The sequence below is a fragment of the Quercus suber genome, unplaced genomic scaffold (genome assembly GCF_002906115.3).
Source record: "Quercus suber isolate HL8 unplaced genomic scaffold, Cork oak 2.0 scaffold_11, whole genome shotgun sequence".
NCBI lineage: Eukaryota > Viridiplantae > Streptophyta > Magnoliopsida > Fagales > Fagaceae > Quercus > Quercus suber.
The window spans coordinates 2,677,341-2,700,361 of NW_027069477.1; the positions used below are offsets into that span (position 1 = coordinate 2,677,341).

The following is a 23,021-nucleotide window of genomic DNA, read 5'->3' on the forward strand; positions in this document are numbered from 1 at the left end:
CCATATGACGTGTAGGGTTTTATGTTTTGCCCTAAGTATAAAAGGGAAACCCTAGCCATGTTTTTGAGGTTGCTCTATTTGCTGTATATGTGAATCTCTTGTGAGATCTGAAAAGTGGTTGCCTTCACACATGCTTAGGATTATCAAGAATGAGATTTCATTGAGAGCTTTATGATCATTCAGTTGCTGCACTAAAGAACTTAAAGATACAAAAGCAGGAGTGCTTGTACTTGTTGGAGAATCCAAGAAAGAAGGAGTTCGTGGTCTCAGAACTTGCACATGGTCGTGTTAGTAAGTTTTCTACAAGAGGTAGCAATAGGATGTTAGTGGTCTAAGTCGCTATTGTAAAAATTCGATTATTTTATAGTGGATTCAGTTTTACCTTGAGGATCACTAGGTTAAATCCTCCCCAGGTTTTTACCAGTTTGATTTCCTAGGTTATCATATTGTTGTGTTCTTTATTTTCCGCACTTTACAATAATATGATGTGTTTGTATTAACCTAAATCTGAAATTGGACTAAGTAATCAACTTGGCTAATTAACTAGGTTAATCTTTTGTGTTTGCTGAGATCTAAAAACTCACAGTGGATCTTTGCTCAAGTGATAGAGATAATTAAATGAGTGAATCTTTGGTCATGCGAAATACTAAAGGAACTCGATATTTCACCTATCATTTGTTCAAGTCTCGTTTGTGTAAGATTGCGGAAACCATATTTTTTTTTTTTCCATTTGGACTAGAATTTCCAACAAGGTCTTTTACCTCAATTTGTGTACCTAATCTATACTATGCACAATTGTTCTATAGATAAAAGGAAGCCACACATTGAGCTTTTAGAGAAAATCACGTTCCTTATCTCCTTGTGCTTAACTAAGAAAAACCTTCTTGTAAGTTGTAAAATAAAATCCTTTATGGAGAGGTTCTCTGCAACAATATCTTTCAGCAGACTCTTTGGAGTGCTAGAGTTTCTGGTTTGTGCAAATAAAGAGTTGATGGAGAAGATTCGCTTAGCAAGATTGTAGATGTTTTAGGGTTACTATGATAAAAAGGCAAGCGGGGAATTTGCAGAGTTTGTAATAAAGACTCTAGTTATTCAAATATTTTGTAAGTAGATTATTTTAACTACTATTCCTATAGTGAATATTTTACAAGATTTTGTCCTCGAAGTGGTATTTCCATTAAAAAAGTTCTTTAGTTTTCCACTTTGTTATCAAATTTTGTGCCTTACTTATAATGCTTTCATATTTACTACTTTTAAATTTGGTATTGATATATGTGGTTAACTGTTTATCGGTGTAGTTTAATTCATATTGTGTAAGATTTATCACTAAATTCAATAACTTCATTAAATCAAAGCAAACAAATAAGTGAATTTTTAGCCACTATATTAGTAAATGACCTACCAAGAGACTTATAGCTCAATTGGTTAGCACTTTCAGGGTTCAAATTTTCCCTCCCCATTATAACTATTGCATTATCGAAAAATACCTCTTAAAATTGAGAATAGTAGCATATCAAATTCGACCATAAGCAACATATGATATCAAAGATTCCTTTTATATAAATAAATAAAACAGTTAATAAATGATGGACATTGATAACCTTGTAACCTAGGTAAAGTCCTAATGTTGAGGGGGGTAATCTACTAAAATATTAGGCATTATTCTATCCTTCCCCAAAGTAACTAAAAGAATAAATATCAAAGAATGGCAACATAGATGCATGACTTATATAATGGAATAATTATATGTCCAAAATCAAAAAATAAAAAAAGTAAGCAATTGGAGCTGAACATTCAACAGTTACCTTCCAAGAAAAAAAGAAAAAAGAAATAAACACTTCATCTTTGGTTGGTATATGCCAATTATTAACAGGACACCAATACATCATATAGCACAATTTATGAATATATTAAAACCAACGTTTCATTTTCCTATTGAAGATGCTAGGTCCGTAAGTTGAAATGGCCATGGCAACAAGAAGAGGGAATTGCATCAATACAAAGAGGGTGATAGGAATACTGGCCAAACAGATGACAGGTTTGAAAATCCATGATTGTTCATGTAGCGTAAGAAAAAGAGCAGCAGAAAAGGCTGTCATCATGGCTGCAATAGAAAGGAAAAGGGTGGAAAGGCCTATTATCATCTTTCTAGGTAAGGACTCAAGGAAATCCTCTTCTGCGTAACGAGATGTGAGGATTCCTAGAAACATCAAGACTGAAGTTGAGGAAGAAAAGAGTGAGAGAGCATCGGATACAATAAAGACCATAAATAATTTTTTATTTAAGAAAATTGGAAAGCCATTTTGGTTGTTACCACCTGGAACAGTAAATACTGCAGCAAACATGATGGTAACAATCAGAGCACCCACCACAGTACAAGATGTTGCTGTGTCCTTCATCCATTGCTCTCCGTCTTTCCTCATGTCCTTGTGGTTTTTTGTAAACAATTCTCGAGGAGTCAAACCCTCTTTGTTTAAATCTGCATGAACCTTGGGAGGGACAATGCTCTCCACCTCCTACATTTGTTAAACAAAGTCTAAGAAGCCAAAATAGCGCAACATTAAAAAAGACAAAAATTTAAGAAAAGTAAATATTAACATTAATATTTAATAGTTTCATAATTAAATATCATTAACTGTAATTCATATATATATATATATACACGCACACGCACACGCACACGTACACACACATTATAAAACCGAAACCTTTGATTTTTTGTTGACCTCATAATATGTTGAAATGTAAATTTTACAACTCTCACAATTTTTCACATCTGCATCAATATTTTAATTAATGTTTTAAGGTTTATTTTTAGTAGTACTCAATACTTTTGTTTTGTACTTTCTTCGTGTTTTAAGTTTGAAGCCCCTCCCCTCTTCTCACTCTTCTCTTCCTTCCCTTCTTCTATTGGCAACAATAAAAATGATGGTTCATCCCTTAAAAAGAGGGAAACATTTTATATACAGTTGAAGTTATCATTGTAAAACTCAAATTTGGACTTCAAAGTTCGATTGCTTTGGGCATTTAATTTTTAATTTAGCTTAAAAGTAAGAATAAAATGCAAATTGCACTTTCAAAGTTTGACTAAAATTCATTTCATGCCTTTAACTTTACTTTCAATCAATTAAGTCCTTTAAGTTTCAAATTTATTCAATTAAGATCTTTCATCTAATTATGTTAAAAATTACTTTTAAGTATGCAATTAACTAATGAACATAACAAAGAATTTTTTATAAAATTTTTCTACCATAAAAAATCTATAAAATATTTTAGTTAATTTTATAGATTATTTTCATGAGAGAAAAATATTTTTTAATGGAAATTTTTTAACGAAATTGGATGGAATGCCTGAATTAAATAAATTTAAAACTTAGAGAACTCAATTAAATAAAAGTGAAGTTAGAGAACTGAAATTTATTTCAATCAAACTTAGAGGACGTAATTTGCATTTAACCTATATTAAGCCTAAATTTAAAATTTGGGGTTTAAATCATTACCTAGGTTGGATTAGGTAATTCTCGCTAATTAAGGAGCAGCAACAGACTCCTACTCAAAATTTTTTAATATAACAAATTTTTTTCTTTTTTTGTTTTTTTGTTTATTTATTTTTTAGTATCTAGTTGGTACTACTTTTTTTTAAAAAAAATTAGTTGGTATACTATTATTTGAAAGTAGGGCTATAAAGGCGCAAGCTGAGCTTTGTGAAGTGTTTTCAAGCTCAACTTGGCAACAAATATAAAATATTCCAACTTGGCTTAGGTATTAGCAACAGACTCTTACTAATTTTATTTATAAAAAATTTCTCTTTTTTTTTTTCTTTTTTTTTTTTTTTTTTTTTTTTTTTGTTTTAGTATCTAGTTGGTACTACTATTTTTTTTTTTTTTAATTAGTTGCTACTACTATTTGAAAGTAGGGTGGTAAACACGCAAGCTGCGCTTTATCGAGTATTGAACGTTTAAACTCAACTTGACAAAAAATATGAAATGTTGAAACTTGGCTTGAGCTTGAACCAAGCCCACAAACAATGTTTGAGCTTGAACCCATTAGAAAATCCAAAAGTTTAAGCTAGGCTTGATTTGGCTTGATTCATTAATCAAACCGAGCTTGAGCTCAAACTCAAGCTTTTGAGATCATGATCCAATACAAGTATATTATCAGACCCATATTAAGCATATTATTAAGCCCTTTTTGACTTGGACGATGGTCTCAACTTTCAATTAATTAAAGACTTAGTAAGATACGAGTAAATTAATAATCTCATAAGTAAAGGGATACAAATTTTGGGGGCTTTTTCTACTTGTAGACCTTAGACAATTGCCTAAAATTTTCAAAATCACCAAATGCCCTTTTAATTTTCAAAATAGTCAAAATACCCCTAAAACCTTCAAGATAACCAAAATACTCTTAAAACCACTAACATGACAAGGACAAAAAAAAAAATACCCAATGAAATCATCCTCTAGAGTAAGACCTAGAATAAGACCTATAAAATGACAAACATACCTCTAAGATATTCAAAATAATCAAACAATAATAATAAAAATATCCAAAATAATGAAAGTAACTTACAAAATATGACCAAAATATACCTTCAAAAACCTCTAAAATCACTTAAATGCACCTACAACCACCCAAAAAAAAAAACCCCTTAAAGACCATTGAATGACAAAAATGTCTCATGAAATTTTCAAAATGATCACACTATTCCTCAAAACTTAAAGAATCACTCCCCCAATATTTTAAAATGGACAAAGATTAGCTAAAAAATTGGTTGTGGCCTAAAAGTACAACCTTACTCAATACTGTTTTTTATTAGAGGCAAATTTTGACAAATCCACCATTGGATTACATATTCTTCTTATATCCAACTTGTTGGAAATTTTTTAGAAAATTAAACAATAGCTATGTCATCAATAAATTGTTTTAATTGCAAGTTTTTGTAGTTTAAAATTATAGATTAGATATAAGTTTATAGATCATATAATAAATAATATCCGATTGCATGATACAAAATTTGACATGTGTATTGAAAGCGTAAAGAACATGCAATTCAACAATTAAATTTTCAAATATGTAGTAATATTTATTTTATTGAATAAGGTTGTAACATTAAGTTATAACCAATTTTGTAGCTAAATTTTCTCATTTTAAAAGTAGCTCAAAAACAATTCCTAAGTGTCCTTTCATAGGTTTGAAGTGGTTGTAATTTTGCATGTGAGTGTATAAGTTTATTTGATAGTTTTTATTAATTGTTTTAGCATTTATTTGTTGTTGTACTCTCATTTCGATTGTGTTTTTTTACTTTGATTTTAGTTTTCTGTATTAATATTTTAAAGTAATGAATTGAAACTTATTATAAGATATTTACATAAAAATATAGAAATTTTTTGTAAATTTCAGTACCAGCGAAAGTCGTACAACCAAACACCAAAAAATATTCAAAAGGGCCACAGTAACATTTTGTAGCCTACTGATACTGCTTGATTAAAGACTCTAATAGTTGTTTAAGTGAACATATAGCCAATATTTAAATGACCGAGAAATTGAAAGTGAGAGAGATAACCTTAAACCATTGTAGTTCTCTTTGCATCTGTAAAGCAGCACCTGCGATGTGATTAAGTGAAGTAGAAGGTGCTAACATCCCTGCCATATGTAATAAGTTATTACGGTAGAGGGAATCTATAGAATCTGCCAAAGCGCTTCTAATATCAAGACCATAGATAAGGCTAAAGATTTTGGCATGACGATATTGGACTGCAACCGAAAAAATGCTGCTTGATTTTGAATCACGGGTCCACACAAGTTGTGGATCCGCTTGCACAATATCAAAAACAAACTCAAAAATCCCTTCCTTGATTGCACGGAGGATGGCTAAATCAACGCTACCAGTTTCCCTTTGTCGAGTATTTGAAATCAATATCTGGTCCTTCATGCGACTGAGGAGTTCACGGGACAGGAAATGGGCCAACTTCATTTCATATAGATGCTCGATACCTTGGTTAATAATCAAAACATTGACAATTTAACGAGATGAACATATAATTATTAAACCAAAAAAAAAAAAAATAAAACCTTACAATCTCTTTTTCTTGTAAAGTTGTAATTATCTAAGCTACCTTAAAGATTAGCATACTCCATTTAAGGTGGGCTTGAGATTAACATCTGAAAGTCTTATTTTCTTGTCTCCTTCATTTAATTGGTAAAAAAAGGAAACAATTTCGGACCCCACGGACTTAGTTTAATAGTGTAAAGAAGTGAGTAAGCATGTGTGATTATAATAAAAAAAACAAAATTACCTAATAAGTTAGGGCTTGATTGGTAAGAGTATTTAAATATAATTTTTTTTGCTTTGCAATCCATAAAATGGTGGGTCCCACACTTGAATTTATTGTTTGGCTAACATTTTTTTAAATACTATTTTCAAAAAACTAGTATCATATTTTCTTGGTTTAGAACAGGATTTTGAAAATGGCTAAAGGAGTATTTTCAGGATAAAAAAAAAATTCATACCCTTCAAATTTAAAACTTATCATTATTTTTTTTTTTTTTAAAAAAGGATGAACTCTATTTCCTTATCATTATCCACACCAAAAAAAAAAAAAAGTAATCTAAAGATTCTACACATTACACTTTCTAAATATATATTTTTTAAAATCTCAAAAATAGAAATGGTCTCCCAAATAATATTTTTTTGTTTTTAGTATTTTGAAATTTTTTCTAAAAAGTTGGAACCAAATACGTAAAATATAAAAATTATTACTTGAAAACTAGTTTTAAGTTCAATTTTTTGAAAATTGTTTTTATATTGTCTTGAAAACAAAAACAAAAATCCTCCTACCAGTCAGGCTTATAAGAGTATTATTTTCGAGGTGAGATTTAACAAAATTACCAATAAATTCTATCCACTTGTATTCTTTATTGTCATTATGTGAGAAAAAGCAAGTGAAATATAAAAAAATGAAAAATTGGAGGGGAATGTGATAAAGAACCAATTCATTTTATTAAAATGGGAGGAAATGTAAATTTAAAAGAACCAATAGGAGGGAATGTAATGTGAAATTTTCAAATGTCGAATTAGATTTAGATAGAAATATGAAAGTTGTAACAGTAAATTTTAAGTTTGGATTATGACTGGAATGTAACTTTAAAAAACAAAAACAATTTTAAAATAGTTATTAAAGAAAACATGTTTGTTCCCAATTTTCCATTATAAACCATTTTTTTAATCAAAAAATAACCAAGCCAAAAAAAAAATTTTAAAAATTAGTTATATTATTATTAGTTTTTCTTTTTGAAATAAAGTAATACTATTCTCCTTTTTTTGTTATGGGAAGATAGTAACTTTATTAAGAAGAAGATAAATTCAATATATCTTAAGCTAAAGCCAACTTCATCAGCGTTGGATTTTTCTCCATCGAAGTTACATAGTTATCACTATTTAAAACTTCTTAGACATAACTTGCCAAAATGTGTGCTGATCCATTACCTTGTCACTTCACATGAGAAACTTTGACTGACCTAAAACCCTGAAGCCTTTAAGATATTCCAGTTAAGATATTTGATACAGCCACCGGTGGAGAGCCCAACCCCATAGGAACATCAAACATAATTTTTGAATCTCCTTCAAATATCACATCCCTTATACCCACATCCCAAGCAAAAGTAACTCTCTCCTCCATTGCCTTGGCCTCCATCTCTAAAGGTCCTAGTGGCTGGTGGACTATTTTGCTTAGTGCTGCCATAACCTTCCCAGCATGGTCTCTAATCACCACCCCGACACCAGCCTACTGACTCTGAGCAAAAACCGCACCGTCCACATTAACCTTATAATTCGAAGCTAGAGGCAATGTCCATGGATCATCCAAGTTGTCCTTTGCCTATGAAATAGTAAGGTTTTATGTTTGAAATTCATTTGGCAAAAATCGAGCTAACTAGACCACCTCTTCTGCAGATTGTCGAGAGTAACAGTGTCTTACAACATTTCTATCAAACCACATGCGCCAAGCTATCATGAGCAGCATCTCCAAAATGTCATTGCCAACATGCTGGACAAAGATCAAAGACCACACTAAATCCATGAACTCTAAATACTGTACCCCCTATGTATCAAAACTAATCCCTGAAAGTAGTCACACTACACAAGCTTTTTCGCATTCCCAGAGAATGTGTCCACTAGATTTTATACCCAATCCACAAGCTTCACATACATTCTGCATAAGTTTGCTTTTGTGGGAAGTATATTTCAGCACGCTCTCCAGGCAAAAAACTTCCCCTTATTCGGCATGTTCAAGCTCCAAATTTTTTTTCCAGAATTTTCTGTGTATCACCATTTGAAGGTTCACCCACCCCACTATTCATGGCTTCATCCAAAGCAATTTAATAAGCATTGAAAACCATGAATTTCCCTTTTGGAGTGTATGCCCACAGTAGCCGGTCTCGTGGCAGACAAGAACTTAAAGGTATGATTAGAATGGATTGGACATTGGGTGGAAGAAAAACTTGCCTCACCAAATCTGTTTGCCATTCACACTTCAGGGGATCAATGAGGTCATTGACTCTGGAAAGTTCAAAGGTATTATTTGGCGGAGAGATCACTTTGAAAGTGGATGGTTTAGGTAACCATTTATTAGTCCAAATGCTAAACGATGCTCCATTCCCCACCTGCCATCTATAGCTTTGTTTGACAATTTTTTGTGCTGCCACTATGCTCCTGCTCCTCCAAGCAAAAGAAGGTCGAGATCCCAGTGCAACCCCAAGGAAGTCACTATCTGGGAAATAGCGAGCTTTTAAAACTCTATGGACCAGTGATGACGTATTTGTCTAAAGTTGCCACCTCTGTTTCGCTAAAAGTGCAAGATTAAAAGTTTTAAGATCACAAAAGCCTAAGTCATCCTCCTCCTTCGGTGTACAAACCATATCTCAACTAGGCCATGCTATCTTAGTTTTTCCCTCCATTTGCCCCCACCAAAAATTCCGAACCATGCTTGTCATCTCATCACATAGAGTATTCAAAATTTTAAAAACACTCATAGTGTACATGGGTATTGCTTAGGCCACTGCCTTGATAAAAATATCCTTCCCCGCATGTGATAAGATCTTCTCTTTTCACCCCAAAAGTTTATTATCCAACCTTTCTTTTAGTGGCCGAAAGGTATTGCACTTTGATTTTCCCACTAGAAAAGGAAGACCTAGGTAAATCTCATGCTAACATATTACTTCTACTCCAAAATAATCTTTGATGTGGCCTTGAACATCCTATGGTGTATTGCTACTAAAAAATAAGGATGTATTTTCCCAATTTAACTGTTAGCCAAAAGCTTGTTCATAGGTTTCCAGAATTCTCTGTAAGTTGGAGCATTCTTCCTTTATGGTTCAACAAAAAATAAGACTATCTTCAACAAAGAAAAGGTGTGATATTTTAGGACCCCTTTGGCATGCAGCTAATCCTTTCAATTAACTATCATCCACTGTTTTCTTGAGAAGAGCTGATAAACCCTCTACACATATCAGAAACAAATACAGGGAGAGAGGGTCCCCTTGGTGTAAACCCCAAGAAAGGACAATGTGGCCTTAGGGCCAGAACCTTAGCAAGTATCCTAGAGACAACATTACTGAGACTAATGGGTCTATATTGGGTGATTTTCGTTGGGTATTTTATTTTTGGAATGAGCACGTCAGGAGTTTCATTGAATTTTGGGGGAATAATACCACGGTTTGGAAAATCATGGACAGTTTGATTAACACAATTACCAACTAAAGACCAATAATGTTGATAAAAAAGAGGTGGCATACCATTGGGGCATGGTGATGTCTTAGGATGCATTTGCTTCAAAGCCTTGACCACCTCAGCAGCTTGAAATTCTTGGACTAACCCCCTGTTCATACTCTTAGTCCCCACGGGTTGGGTGACTTCTACTACTGTCGAAGCATCATTTATTCCATTAGATTCGAAAATATTAGAAAAATAATCAACCACAATAGTCTCAACCTGACGATCATCTTCCTGCCAAATACCCTCAGCATCACACGTCATAGAATTTCTTTGATGTCTATTAGAAGCTCTTGCAAGAAATAAACTAATGTTTCGGTCACCCCCCACCAACCACATATTTCTTCATCTTTGATTCCACATCACTGATTCCTTATCCAACTATTCAATGCACGACGGACTTCCTCAATTTTCTCTCTATTGTCATTACCTCTACTCTGAAGTTTCCAACTCTGTAGCTATTTTTGTAAACTTGCAATCTTATGCCCAACATGGCCAAACTCCATTTTATTCCATGACACAAGCCTATACCAGCAACTATTTAGGCAATTTAAGCAACTCTCTAGGCAATTTAAAAATTGGCAACTACCTGGTCTAAATAGACCCTCCTGCCAAGTTTCTTAAACCACTTCATCACACCAAGGATCTCAGAGCCACATTGCTTCAAATCTAAGCAATTTCACACCACCCTGAGGTTGGAATCTAATATATGGAAACTGTAAAGCAAGGAAAGAGTGATCAGATGTGGGCATAGCAGTATGGTGTAAAGTAGCTCCCTAAAATTTAGCTTGCCATTCATTATTTGCTAAAGCTCAATCTAACCTAACCCTAATCCGCCCCTCCTCACCAATATTTATTACCACGTGAATGGGGCCCCAACAAAGCCTAAATCCTAGAAAGCACAGTGATGTATGACCCTATGAAATCTATCCATTTATCTAGCTGGTCTAATATTGCCGCTTGCCTTCTCAGAACTACTAGTAATCTTGTTAAAGTCTCCAATGCACAACTAAGGGATTTGATTATTGTGGTTGAGGGACTAAAATAAAGTCCATATTTCCTCCCTTTTGTTGGTCTTAGGATGATTATAAAATCCTGTAAACCTCCATACCTCATCACTATTATCATAGTCAATTAATGCATCAATATACTAATGTGAAAGACCCAAAACATCCACCTTCGACTCCGGTTTCCAAAGTAAAGTTAGGCCTTCACTCGCCCCATCACCAAAGATTGCTAAACCCTAAGTGTAACTCATGTTTCAAAAAATTCATCCTTTCTTGTGGTAGCTTTGTCTCCATGAGAAAGACGAGTTTGGGAGCTTCATCATGTGGAGCTCATTTAAAAGCCCTAATTGTTCGGGGGTTCCCAAGTTCCCAACAGTTCCAACTTGAGATACCATTGGACCCAGCAGTGCTACACAAAAACCACTGCCAATCCTAAATGTTAAGCCATTAGCTTGCCCAAAACCTTTGTTCCTCCTTTATCTTTAGCTTTTTTACCACATATGTTTCCTTCAACGCACCATCAATGTTCAATTTCCTCTTCTGCATTGGGCCCTCAATCTCAGCTTCCATTGTATCCTATTGTTGTTTGGCTGGAGCCAACCACTTCCACTTCCCTTTCTGTTGGGCAAGGTAGAGATATCCTTATTCGTATCCATTAGCACTATCTTAGCATGCCCAGAACCAAATTCTCCTTCACTAATCACCCCACCCTCCACTTGTGGGTCTGTATTCCTTTCCTTATTTCCTGGACGTGCCTGAAATTGGAAAAAACCTTCATTTGTGCATGCCAACGTACTAGTATTTCCCCATTGGTTTTCCAAAACTTTTCCAGTTTCATTTGTAGTAGAGTCCCTCTCCTTTCCTCTCACATTATCCCTAGAGGTTTCATGGCCAAGCGAAGGGAGTTAGCTAGGTCCATATCAATTTACTCAAGGTGGGCCTTAAAAAGAGTTGGATTTTTTAGAATTTCTCCATTTGTCAAGACATGTGGTGGCTTTATTTCTTCATAAAGTTTACTATTTGTGTTTTACTAAGGACACTAGCTTGTGTTTAGACTCTATTACTTTCGTCCAAGAGTGGAATTGTTGGCAACAGTGTGTGTTGGTGAGTGTGCAGTACACTAGCCAAGGCAAACATGAGTGCTAACCTGGCTAAATCTAGACCCACATGGATAAGCTGTAAGGAAAGAAACTGGGACATTGGCAAAGAGAGGGTATCCATGGCTCATGCCAACGGCATGATTACTGTAACACCCCAACCTAATTGTATAATTAATTTTATAGGTTTATATGTTTGTTATTATCTTAATTACTTTAAGTGTATAAAGCTTTGATATTGTGATATTATAGAAGATATATGTCTTTTAATGTTGTAGAAAGAAGTTTTATAAAGGTAGGGGTTTATATGCGAAGTTATATTGTTCTTTGGGCCTTTCTAGAATACATAAGTTTATAGGGGGTGGTGAGTAAATTTTGAAAAGCTAAAAGTTGTAAGGTGAGTCATCCACTCACTATTCCCCTTAGCATACACGTGCCCCACCCGAGTTATTTTCCTTATCTTTTCTTCGCTGCACCAGAAACTTCTTGGTTCATCTTTCTTTACTCCTTTGTTTTCCTCTTCCTTTGTTCATATCAGCATCACCATCACACAACAGCCCTCCTTTTCTTTCACTGAAAATCATAGATATCTCTCTCTAAGAAGAAATTAAGAGCCTAACACTAAAGTTTCAGTTTCAAAGTTTGCGGGTAAGTAGATTAAACTATATATGGTTTTGGGTATTTTTGATGGTGTAATTGTTTTGTTTAGTTTCCCTTCTTTGTTCTCTAATCTGATTGTTAAAAGCCGAATTTGCAGTTTTGTGTTAGCTATTTGAAAGATTGAAGATATCATAGTCGTTTAGATGCCTATTCATGTATTCTAACATGTGTAGTATAGGTATAAAAATACCCACATGAAGTGAAGGTCAACTGCTATTAGTTGATGATTTTGTACGAAAACATGTTAAAGTTGTCACTGTAACAGATTTGGTATTTACAACAAGAAAATTTTGGATTAAATCATAGTCCTTGAATTAAGATGCTACGAGTAGTTTTTATGAATTCTAAGACACACACGATTGTCATGGAAATGGTCTCACAGCATTTGGATCAATATAAAAATAATGGTTTAATTTCTAAGTTGCATGAAATTCTATCAGGACAGATTTAAGCATGTTGTCTTGTATGATATTTAATTAATCATGGTTTTATGCTTTGACTATATGGTATATACTAGACATTCAGGGGAGTGGTTCTGTAAAATTTCATGAGATTTGGATGTGTATGGACAGCACATTTGTATTTTTACAAATGAGGCATATGCTGCTAAAATGAGCAGTGAACAGCATATGATACACCTGACTTTGAGGATTAATTCTAAAGTTAGGGTGAATATTTTGAGCTATAATTTAGTATGCTCATCCTTTGGTATGTTTGGATCATAGATAAATTTCATGCCTTGGTTTCTCTTTGATTTGGGTACATAATGTGTTCGATGAATGTATCATGTGCTTTGGGAAACCTTGTGTGATGGAAATTAAGAATTTTCTTGAGTTTGAGAGTTAGGCTGTGATTGATGTATAAGTTTATATATTTAGAAAGAGTTGTTATTAATAAGTTTTGGTCTTTCATCTAGGTGACGAGAACAAGAACATGGACACTTGAGCTCCTCTTATACAAATCTCTCGCGTCTTCTGTTTTCAGGTAAGGGATATGTGACATGTGCGTTTGATAAGTATAAAGATTGTTTAGAAAATTATTATGCATTAAAACCTTTTAATTAGAGATGTTAAATATAAGCAAAATTTAAGTAAAAATATATGTTCGAGAGTTGTTCAATCTTATATATACGATAATTTTAGCATATTAATGCTATTACTTATATCACGAACATAATATTTAAGAATGAAGTGAATATGCTACTATTATGAAGTATTTATGTAAAAGCATAATTATCAGAAAAATATAGTTTTCGGTTATTCCATTGTTATGATCTGAACTCAGCCAGTAGGGGTTATAGCACTGGTATTTCCTTGGAGATTTTGATTGGCCATTATAAGTGGTGAGGACTCTGCTCTACCCGCCCTCGTTGGGAACAGCCAACTTGTGGAGGATGCCAACCGACCCCCATGGTTGATGATATGATCGCACCGAAAGGGGTGATACTTTCTGATATGATCTTGGGATTACCTACTATTATGGGGAATGCTGGATGCCTAGCACTTTGTGTTGGAAGCCTCCCAAAGTTGTGATAGACTTACAATTAGACTGACTAATATGTATTATAAATGAGCTATTAAGCTATTTGGAAATTATAAGAAAGGTATGTCGAATGTGTTATAAGTCTAATGAGAAGTTTATGATAAAGTATTTTATAGTCTTTTTAAAGATAAAGTTACTAAATTATGTTTATGCTCCTTATCATGTCCTTTTATTATTATATGAAAGGAAAGTGAAGTATTTTCATCTAAAAGCTCATAAGTTATTTTAAGAACAATGTGAATAGTATGAATGCTATTTTATCAAAGCTGGCAAATTCATAAAATATTTGATCTACAATGAATTCTTATTAAAGGCCCATAGAGCTTAAAACATTATTGGGCTTTACAGCTCACCCTATTATATTTCAGTACACTAGTTCTTCCTAGAAGCAACAAGAGTATTTGAGGTGGTAAGGATTCTGTGATTCTCGTTTGTTAGAATGTATAGTTTTTTTTGTTGTATAGCAGTTTAGCTCATTTGTTGTAGAAGAGGAATCAAGATGTAACCTTAGTTTGTTTTGAACCCCAGTTATATGTCTTTGGGGTTGGGTTTGTAAATAAGAGTTTTTGTTAAACATTTAGCTATGTAATATTTACACGAATACCTTAACTTTCAGCCAAGTGGTAATCTTGCAAAGTTCAAATGAAATGAAGTTTCAAGGTTTTCATCATTTTGGTATGTATATTATGGCTTTAATGCAAGAAAATAAAAAGGAATACAAGAAACAATTCTTGATAAGCACCTTCAGCTTAGATTGGTTTGTGTTAGTATTGGGGTAAACTTGATATTAACATGTCAGTCATGCTCTAAATTCTGAAATACAAGTTTGGGTCGTGACAATTACCCTTGGGGAAAGTGAAGTACGTGCCTGGCATGGACACCTAACACTAGCGTAAAAGGGAGATAGCAACTTCCTATAGTCAGAAGGTGTAGAACACTCCTCATTGGTTGAAGCTGTGTTGGACCGCTGTTAAGGATGCATATATCACTCCTAACCTCCCTGATGTCCCTTTCCTTTTCTATTACTAGTCCCTTATGGTGTAGCAGAATTGCCCTTCATCCCACTACCCTGACATTGGCGATTTTTCTCTTTTTCGGCCATAGTATAGTACAGTAGCTGTATTAGGGTTTGAAGGGAGGAATGAGAGATTGACACCTGTTTTCATGTACCTAACAACATTCCTCGTACTATAAGAGGAACATGTTGTTGAGCAATTAGAGCAAGAGAGAGATAGAGAGAAAATTATAAATCTGGGTAAGAAAGTGAGGAAAGAGAGGCTTTTTAGGAAGAACACCACCATGTGTAAAACCTTAAACTTTCACATTATAGATAGCTTTAAAGAGTGAAGGATATTGTGTCCTTTACACGTCGTGGTTTTTCATCCCTTCCTAAGGGTTTTCCACGTATGTTACATGCCTTCTTTACTTTCCTCTTTACATTCTTTAGATGTTTAAGTGTTCCCATTTTTATTGTTCATAAGCTCTTACACTTAAATGTACCGTTAGAACTGTAGCTCACTTTCTTTACAAGTTTAACAATCTAAATTGCACGTACAATGAGATTCAGATGTTTCTCAATTGTAATCCTCCTTATTCTTCACAAAATGGTGTACTTGAAACCTCTATGGTGGCATGCATCCAAGCCCCATATTGTTGTTCTTCCTTCTGTAAAGCACCTAGACTACTCACCCATAGCTTCAATCCTTCTCATCATGGTTCATGATCCCACACCAATAGCAGAAAATTGGCAAGCGTTCATATTTAAACAAGATCCATTGTGGTTTAGGACCTCCCATATTCACTAGCTGACCTTTACACAATGGTTGCATAATATTGATATTGATCCGAACTCGCATACAACGCCCACGACAATCACCTTTGGCAGATTCCTCAACGCATTCAACCTTGCCCAAAGTGCTTCCAATGGCCTCAACATTTTCCCTTGTCATACATCTAATCTGCAACCCATGAATCTGTACCCAAAAGGATGCTGTATCAAACCTAGTATCCTCCACTGCTGCAGCTTCACTTGGATCAAAAAAGCCAACCATGTATTTATCGAAAGACCATGGTCCCTGCATCTCTTCATCAACGAATTAAAGCATAATTGTATTGTTCTCAAGATCACATATATCAAAACTTCCCCCAGACCTCCACATGATCTTTAGCATTCTCATAATAGCTTCAAGATTTATCCTCTGTTTGGTAAAGAACTTAGCAACCAAAACCCTACTTATTTCCACAATGTTAGTAGAAAGGTTTACCTTCTAGGTTTCCTTTGTATTGAGCGACACTTTCGCCCATCTCCCTTGAAGGTCGTCCATAGAATGCATAGACAAAAAACTAAGAGAAAAAAAACTAAAAACAATAAAGATTCCACCAAAAACTGGGGAAAAGATGGACAGTCTAAGAGACAGACAAGTTGTTTCACCATCGTAGGGTTTTCAAAAGAAAAACCTACGGACGTGAAACAATTCTTAGTTGATGTGATTATATGAATTGTCAAACACTTAATGTGAAAAACTTAGATACCAATTTTTTAGGTTTATAGGTTTCCATTTATATTAACTAATAAAATATAAATACTGTTATTATTTTCCAAATAATATAATTCAATATAATTATATGTTTTTAATTATATAATCTAATTTATTGAACTTAAGGAAATATAATAAATTGAGTTGTAAAGTACAATACCCAAGAGAGTTCGGAGATTTGAAACTAGCTGGCTCAATGAATATGTCCCTGCAATGTAAAAACTTTGCTTAATTGTGTATTTGAAAATTATTATGTACTATAAAAAGAACAAATGAGGTAAGTATTATATATTTAAAACCCTAAATTTTAATCCTAATTTCAAATTAAGCACTAAAATTTAAATCTCATTATTTTCCATCCTGTAATCTCACAATGTTATGAAATGCTTTCATTGTAGTTTTCTTTGATGAAAGGGAATCACGGAGAAAAAGAGGATTTCACAAAATTTTATTGTCAATGTTAGCATTGATATTGGTCTCCTTAAACTAGGATAAGAGACCAATTTAGGGAATGAAACTCCAAAAAACCTCACATTGACTTCCCAACACATCACCTAAATAAACATTTTGTTAGCATTTACAATATTTTATGCAAAACTTACTGTTTATTTCAGAATAAAAACTTATTTTTACTATTTTAGCTAACTAGTTTTCAAAACACCCACGTTATCTAATTCCTATCAAATACTCTATTTCTATTATGTATAATTTTTTTAAAAGGTGGAAATATCTTTTTGATCCTTACATTTTGATTCTATTCCCATTTTGGTCCTTACTTTTTATTTTTACCATATACAGTCCCCAAAATAAAAAATAAAAACTATCTTGTTTTGGTCTCTACCGTTATCTCACTAACGGAAATTATTTACATAATAGACAAATTGCACTGTTAGCACAGTAAACGCTAATGTGACCATTAAAATAATATTTATTTAGAGTTTTAAAAATGCCTCATCAGCAATTTAATTAAAAAAAGTCACATTAGATAATAATAATAATAATAAATTCTAACTTTCTTATTTTTTTAAAAAAATAAAAGAAAAGAATTAAATTATTTTTTTTATTTTTCTCTGAAGAGCATGAAGAACTCAGAACATGTGTTCTTCCCAGTAAATCATGTTCTTCATTTTCTTCCCAAACTAACCTTGCCCGTAAAGTTTAAAAAAATAATCTAGATTTTCTTTTCTTTTCTTGTATTTTCTTAGCAACCAAACTCATAAAATTACTCAAATTTATAAAATACAAAGACATGCCCACAAAAATTTACAAAACACAAAGACATTCAACAAGATTTTCTTATGCTTTGAAACCAAACACAAAAACACAAAACTCAAACCTAGATTTTCAGCCCCCATGCATAACCAAATACAATACTCAACCGATATTTTCCTATGTTCTCTGAGAAACCAAACACAAAACTCAAATCTCAAATCAATGAACAAAACCCTAGATTAGAAACCACAAATAGCCACATAACCACACAACCTTAAACACGACAACCCACAACACCTCCAACCCCAAGTCCAAAAGCCACCACTGATTTAGTCCATGGGTTCAGAGAGAAAGCCACTATTGGTTTCGGCCATGGATGTAGATAAAGAGAGTTGGGTTTTCAGCCATAGGTTTAGAGAGAGAGAGAAAGAGAGAGCTAGGTTTCTAGCCAAGATTTTGAGAGAGAGAGAGAGAGAGAGAGAGAGATATAGAAAGAAAGAAGGATTTTTGGCCAAGAACATAGAGAGAGAAAGAGAGAGAGCTCACCTTTAGTCAGCCTGTATAGAGAGAGAGAGAGAGAGAGAGAGAGAGAGAGAGAGAGAGAGAGAGAGAGAGCTTGGAAAATATGAGTTGGTTGAAATTTTTAATTGGAAATTAATATGAGCTTGAGTTCTAATGTTTTGTTTGGTTACCAAGAAAGTTTAAGAAAAATTGAGAAAGTTACTGCAAACAATTTTTTCCTAATCTTTAAAATTGGAAAAAAAAAATTCAATTTAAATTAAAATTAAGAAATTAGAATTTTTATTTTTATTTTTGGCTTTTTAAATTAAATTCTAGACGTGGCATTTTTAAAATGCCAAATAATTTTTTAAAATAATATTTTAATGGTCACGTCAACATATACTGTGCCAACAGTGCATTCCGTCTATCACATAGAGAATTTCCGCTCGTGAGATGACGATAGGACCAAAACAAGACCATCTTTTTATTTTAGAGACTAAATGTGGTAAATTAAAAAGTAGGAACCAAAATGAAAATATGGTCAAAATGTAGGAACTAAAATAGTATTTTTCACCTTTTTTTAATTGTTTCTCTCTCTGTTTACACACAACAGCCACTGTTCATTGTCTTCCTTCACCTTTGGGAAAAGCATAAAAAATAAAAAAATAAAAAAATAAAAAAACTGTTATTGTAGTAAACCAACTTGTGGTTAGACCCATTTTAATAGTGCTTATTTGTGGTTTGGACTTCTTCACTTTACCTATCTAAGATTACTTTCATTAGTCCTTCATAACCTAGCTGGTTAGTACCATTATAAACATACAAATAAATAAAAAGTTGAATAAATGAAGATCAAAAATTTAGAAGTGTGTAAAAATCAAGAACAAACCCACTTAAGAGAGAAAGCGGGAGCTGGACTTTGCCACACTGGCACATATTCCCACTAAGACCACCGTTTCAAAGAAACTTTGAGAGAGAAAGAGATGGCAAATTTAGCTAATCATCATCAGCATTGTCCTTAGTTTTGATCGTTAGATAATTCCTTAAGAACTCAATTGTGGACGTGGTGGTGGTAGCTCTCATTCCAAGCCAAATTCCACTTTCTTTGCCCATTATTCTCAAGCCCAGTATCATTTCTCTTCTCCTAGTCTCCAATGTCTACTCTTTTCTTTTTCTTTTCTAAATAAAATTCTAAGTTTTAAACTCTTGCTCAATCAACCACCTCTTGTCTTTCTCTTAAAACAATTTTTAATTCCATTCACTCCAAAGAAAATTGTAAATGATGATAGGACGATGAAGGAAAAGAAAATCCCTAATGAAATATACTATATTGAAAACATATTATCCTAGCTCAGGTGTAACATATTACACCTTGCTAGCCCGCCTTTTCCCACATCCCCTTATAAATACCCCCTCATTTTTGAGAAAAAATAGGGAGAAAAAGAGAGAAAAATAAGAAAAGATAGAGAAAGAGTGGAAATATTCTAAGAAAAATATCCTAGAAATTCTGAAAAAAATTCTTTTCCCCATCTCTAGGAAACCCACCGCAAAAAAAGCCTCTTCCCTTTTTTTACTTGTAATTTTGTGGGTAAGCTTGTAGGGATGGGGTAGTTCCTTAATAATGACACCCATCCCATTTCCTTTTACTATCTTGTAAACATCATATTTATTTACATATGAAGTGCTTTCCTTTATATTGTCTCTTTATTTTGTTATTGTGTAAATATCTCTCTTTATCTTTATGTCCATATTACTATTGCTTGTTTATGATATTGTGCTTGTTTCCTAGATGGGTATTGGACCATCTCCTAGGGTTTGTATGGGATGTACCCTTGTGGGTAAGAAATCTCATACCACCTAGGCATGTAGGGTTTTATTTTCCTTGTTTTATGTTTATGTCATCCATTTTATTTTCCAAGCAAACCCCTCCCCTTATAATTTATGTCATCCCTTTAATTTTCTTGCACAATCCCCATCACCCTTTACTTTATTGCACTTATATATGTGTGTGTCTGTCTCTCTCTATATATATATATATATATCTAGACAACTAAATATTTAAAAAAAGATTTTCTATTCCCTCTCTCTTAAATGGTTTTTAAACCTCCATTAGAGCACAGTATGGGTATATCTAATAAGGATGTTTGATGGTTTAGAATTTCCATTTCATGGGGCTTGAAAGAGATTAAAATATATTTAATAGCGACAAAAAAAGAAACTTTCCAATCAACCTTTACAATATTTCAGCTCTTTACTTTTATGTCATTTAACTTTTTGCACTTCACTTTCCTCGCAATTTATTTTCTGCACTTTATTATTGTTGTCCTTTTATTTTTCTCATCAATAATGTTGCCAGAAAATAAATATGCTTGGGTAAAACAACTTCTTTACACAACTACTCTAAGGAAGTGCTTCTCAAAACCCTTTTCAAAAAGAATGATGAAGTTTTCTATATATAAAAAAAAAAAAAAAAAAAAAAAAAAAAAAAAAAGAGAGAGCTTTTCCAAAAGATGCTTTGCAAAAAAAAAAAAACAATCTCTTCCTTTCAAAAAAGTTTCCCAAAAAAAAAAATCTCCCTTCATCTTTTCATAAAAATTTAAAGGTGTTCTAAAAAAAAGAAAAATCTGTTTTTAAAAAAAATGTTCTTACCACGTTAAAAAAAATAATAAAAATAAAAATAAAAAAAAAAGGTGTTTTCAAATAGTTGTCTCAAAAAAATTGTTTTTCTCTTCCATCCTAAGGGGAATCCGAATTTTTTGCCAAGAAAAAGGGAAAATAATTTTTTATCACGTTACTAAATATTTTTACCACATTAGATTTCCCCTCAAAAAATGTTTTCTCCTCCCTTTAATTAAAAAAAATATATAATAAATAAATAAAAAATGAGTTTCCAAAAAATACGTTTTTACCACGTTGGAAAATGTTTTCAAAAAAAGAATTTTTCAAAAACTTTCTTTCCTTTTTTAAAAAAATATGAAACTAAAAGAGAATTTTTCTAAAAAAAATAATATAAATAGTCTTTACCACATTGGAATTCCTTCAAAAAAAAAAAAGGTTTTTTTGTCAAAACTCCTCTACAAAAACTTTTCCAAAAAAAATGTGCTTTTTTCCAAGCAATAAAAAGTTAACGTGGTAAACTTTTTTTCATACATTCTAACCTCAAGCTTTTCTTAGAATAGTTGTAGTTAAAGATTTGTATTCAAGGCTCTTTCCCTTGAGTCATTGAACACCCTTCAACCTTACATTGACCCTATCACTTTCTTTGGCACTAATGAATTTTATTTGTCATCTTTTTTTGCATGACAAAAATGAGAAAATGGTGGATGACAATAAGGTGCTACTCTTCCAACACCATTTTTTCTCTTTTCTTTTTTGTGTGAGTTGTAGTTTGTTTATTTATAATAGCTAGTACTCACATGCTACCTATGTATTAAATATTTTACTCATATGGTTGTTCTTGTATATCCTCACACATGCTATCTATGTATATACCTCACATGCTTCTTTGTAAATATTCATTGGAGTTAATATTCACATGCTAATTATAAGTAAATAATTACTCACATGTATATATGTATATATTGTTTGTAAAACTCTTTTTAAAAAAAAAAAAAATCAAAATGCCAAGTATTCTATTTCTACACAAAAAGATAACGTTTGAAATAAATTAAAATGAGGTACTATTTTTGGATAGGCGTTGTGGGGTGCCTAACACCTTCCCCACACGTAATCAAACTTCCGAGTCCATGATCTTTTGTTCGAGACTTTTTGGTTTGCCTTAATTAATGAGTCCTTAAATTTTGGTTTAGTTAATTAGGTAATCTAAAACGAATTAGACACATAGGTGACCAATCACACCTAATACAAAACTGTAGGGTCACAAATTTTCGGCCCAGGCCCAAAGAGGATTTGGACGATGGTTTAGTGAGTCCAATACAATAAATTTATAGAGAGTGAGCTGAAGAGCTAGGTTTTAGTGATTTACAATAACGGCTAGTGAGTATTTCAACGATGATATGGCACGAACTACACGTAAACTTGCACGAAATGGCTGTCCGAGGAGATAGATAATGCTTTAATACAATAGTTTTGAAAGTTAATACAGCTCTAAATGCTACAGTAATACTTCCTTTTCTTCCTTTCTTCTATTTTTTCGATCCCCCTCTCATGACGGGTCTCTTACATTATATAGTCCCTTCTAGACCATTCTAATCATACACTTGTCAATAATCCATATGACCACTTGAGGTGTGGTCCCATCAGCCACCTTCTCTGGCCTTTCTGTGAGTTGTAGTGATCAAGGAGACACTGTTCAGGGGTCAACTCCATATTAATGCGGCCAGAAGAGTAGTTGTAGTGCATTGAATACAGTGGCAACAGCCTTTCTTTAAGAGATTTTCGGGCTCTTATTTCTGCTGCACGTGCGCATGGATCTTCTTTGTCGTGGTGATCTTCTGGAGGTTCACTGAAATTGCTGAAGTGCAGGCCAACCAGCATTTAGCACCATCCGAGGAGGATATTCTCCTCAGACCATCTCGCTCCACTCCATTCTTTATAGTTCTGGACTTAGGGTTTCTTTTAACTGCTCACCCTTCCTTGGACACACCATATCCCAAATAAAGCCCAAGGCCCATTGGGCAATTATGGGCTTCTACCCCCACAAAAACCAATAGCCGGTGGCGACTCCTAAAAT

General features: G+C 33.3%; 1 protein-coding gene and 1 long non-coding RNA gene across 3 annotated transcripts in view; one reads left to right on the top strand and one right to left on the bottom strand.

The window, feature by feature from the left end:
- Positions 1 to 1,745: 1,745 nt before the first annotated feature.
- The window catches only part of LOC112031637 (uncharacterized), a 36,826-nt gene continuing 15,550 nt past the window's right edge, over positions 1,746 to 23,021 (bottom strand). Inside the window, exons 5-7 of one of the 2 annotated variants that reach the window (XM_065778973.1) lie at positions 16,776 to 16,823; positions 5,567 to 5,997; positions 1,746 to 2,516 (exon numbers count right to left, since the gene is read on the bottom strand). In XM_065778973.1, the coding sequence (XP_065635045.1) occupies positions 1,911 to 2,516; positions 5,567 to 5,997; positions 16,776 to 16,823 (1,085 nt within the window). In that variant the 3' untranslated portion in view covers positions 1,746 to 1,910. The remainder of the gene's footprint in view (positions 2,517 to 5,566; positions 5,998 to 16,775; positions 16,824 to 23,021) is intronic. The other variant, XM_024064337.2, reaches the window with a different exon arrangement.
- LOC136069888 (uncharacterized) lies at positions 12,361 to 14,183 on the top strand. Its single transcript, XR_010631096.1, has 3 exons — positions 12,361 to 12,524; positions 13,453 to 13,520; positions 13,821 to 14,183. It is a non-coding gene; the product is annotated as an uncharacterized LOC136069888 (long non-coding RNA).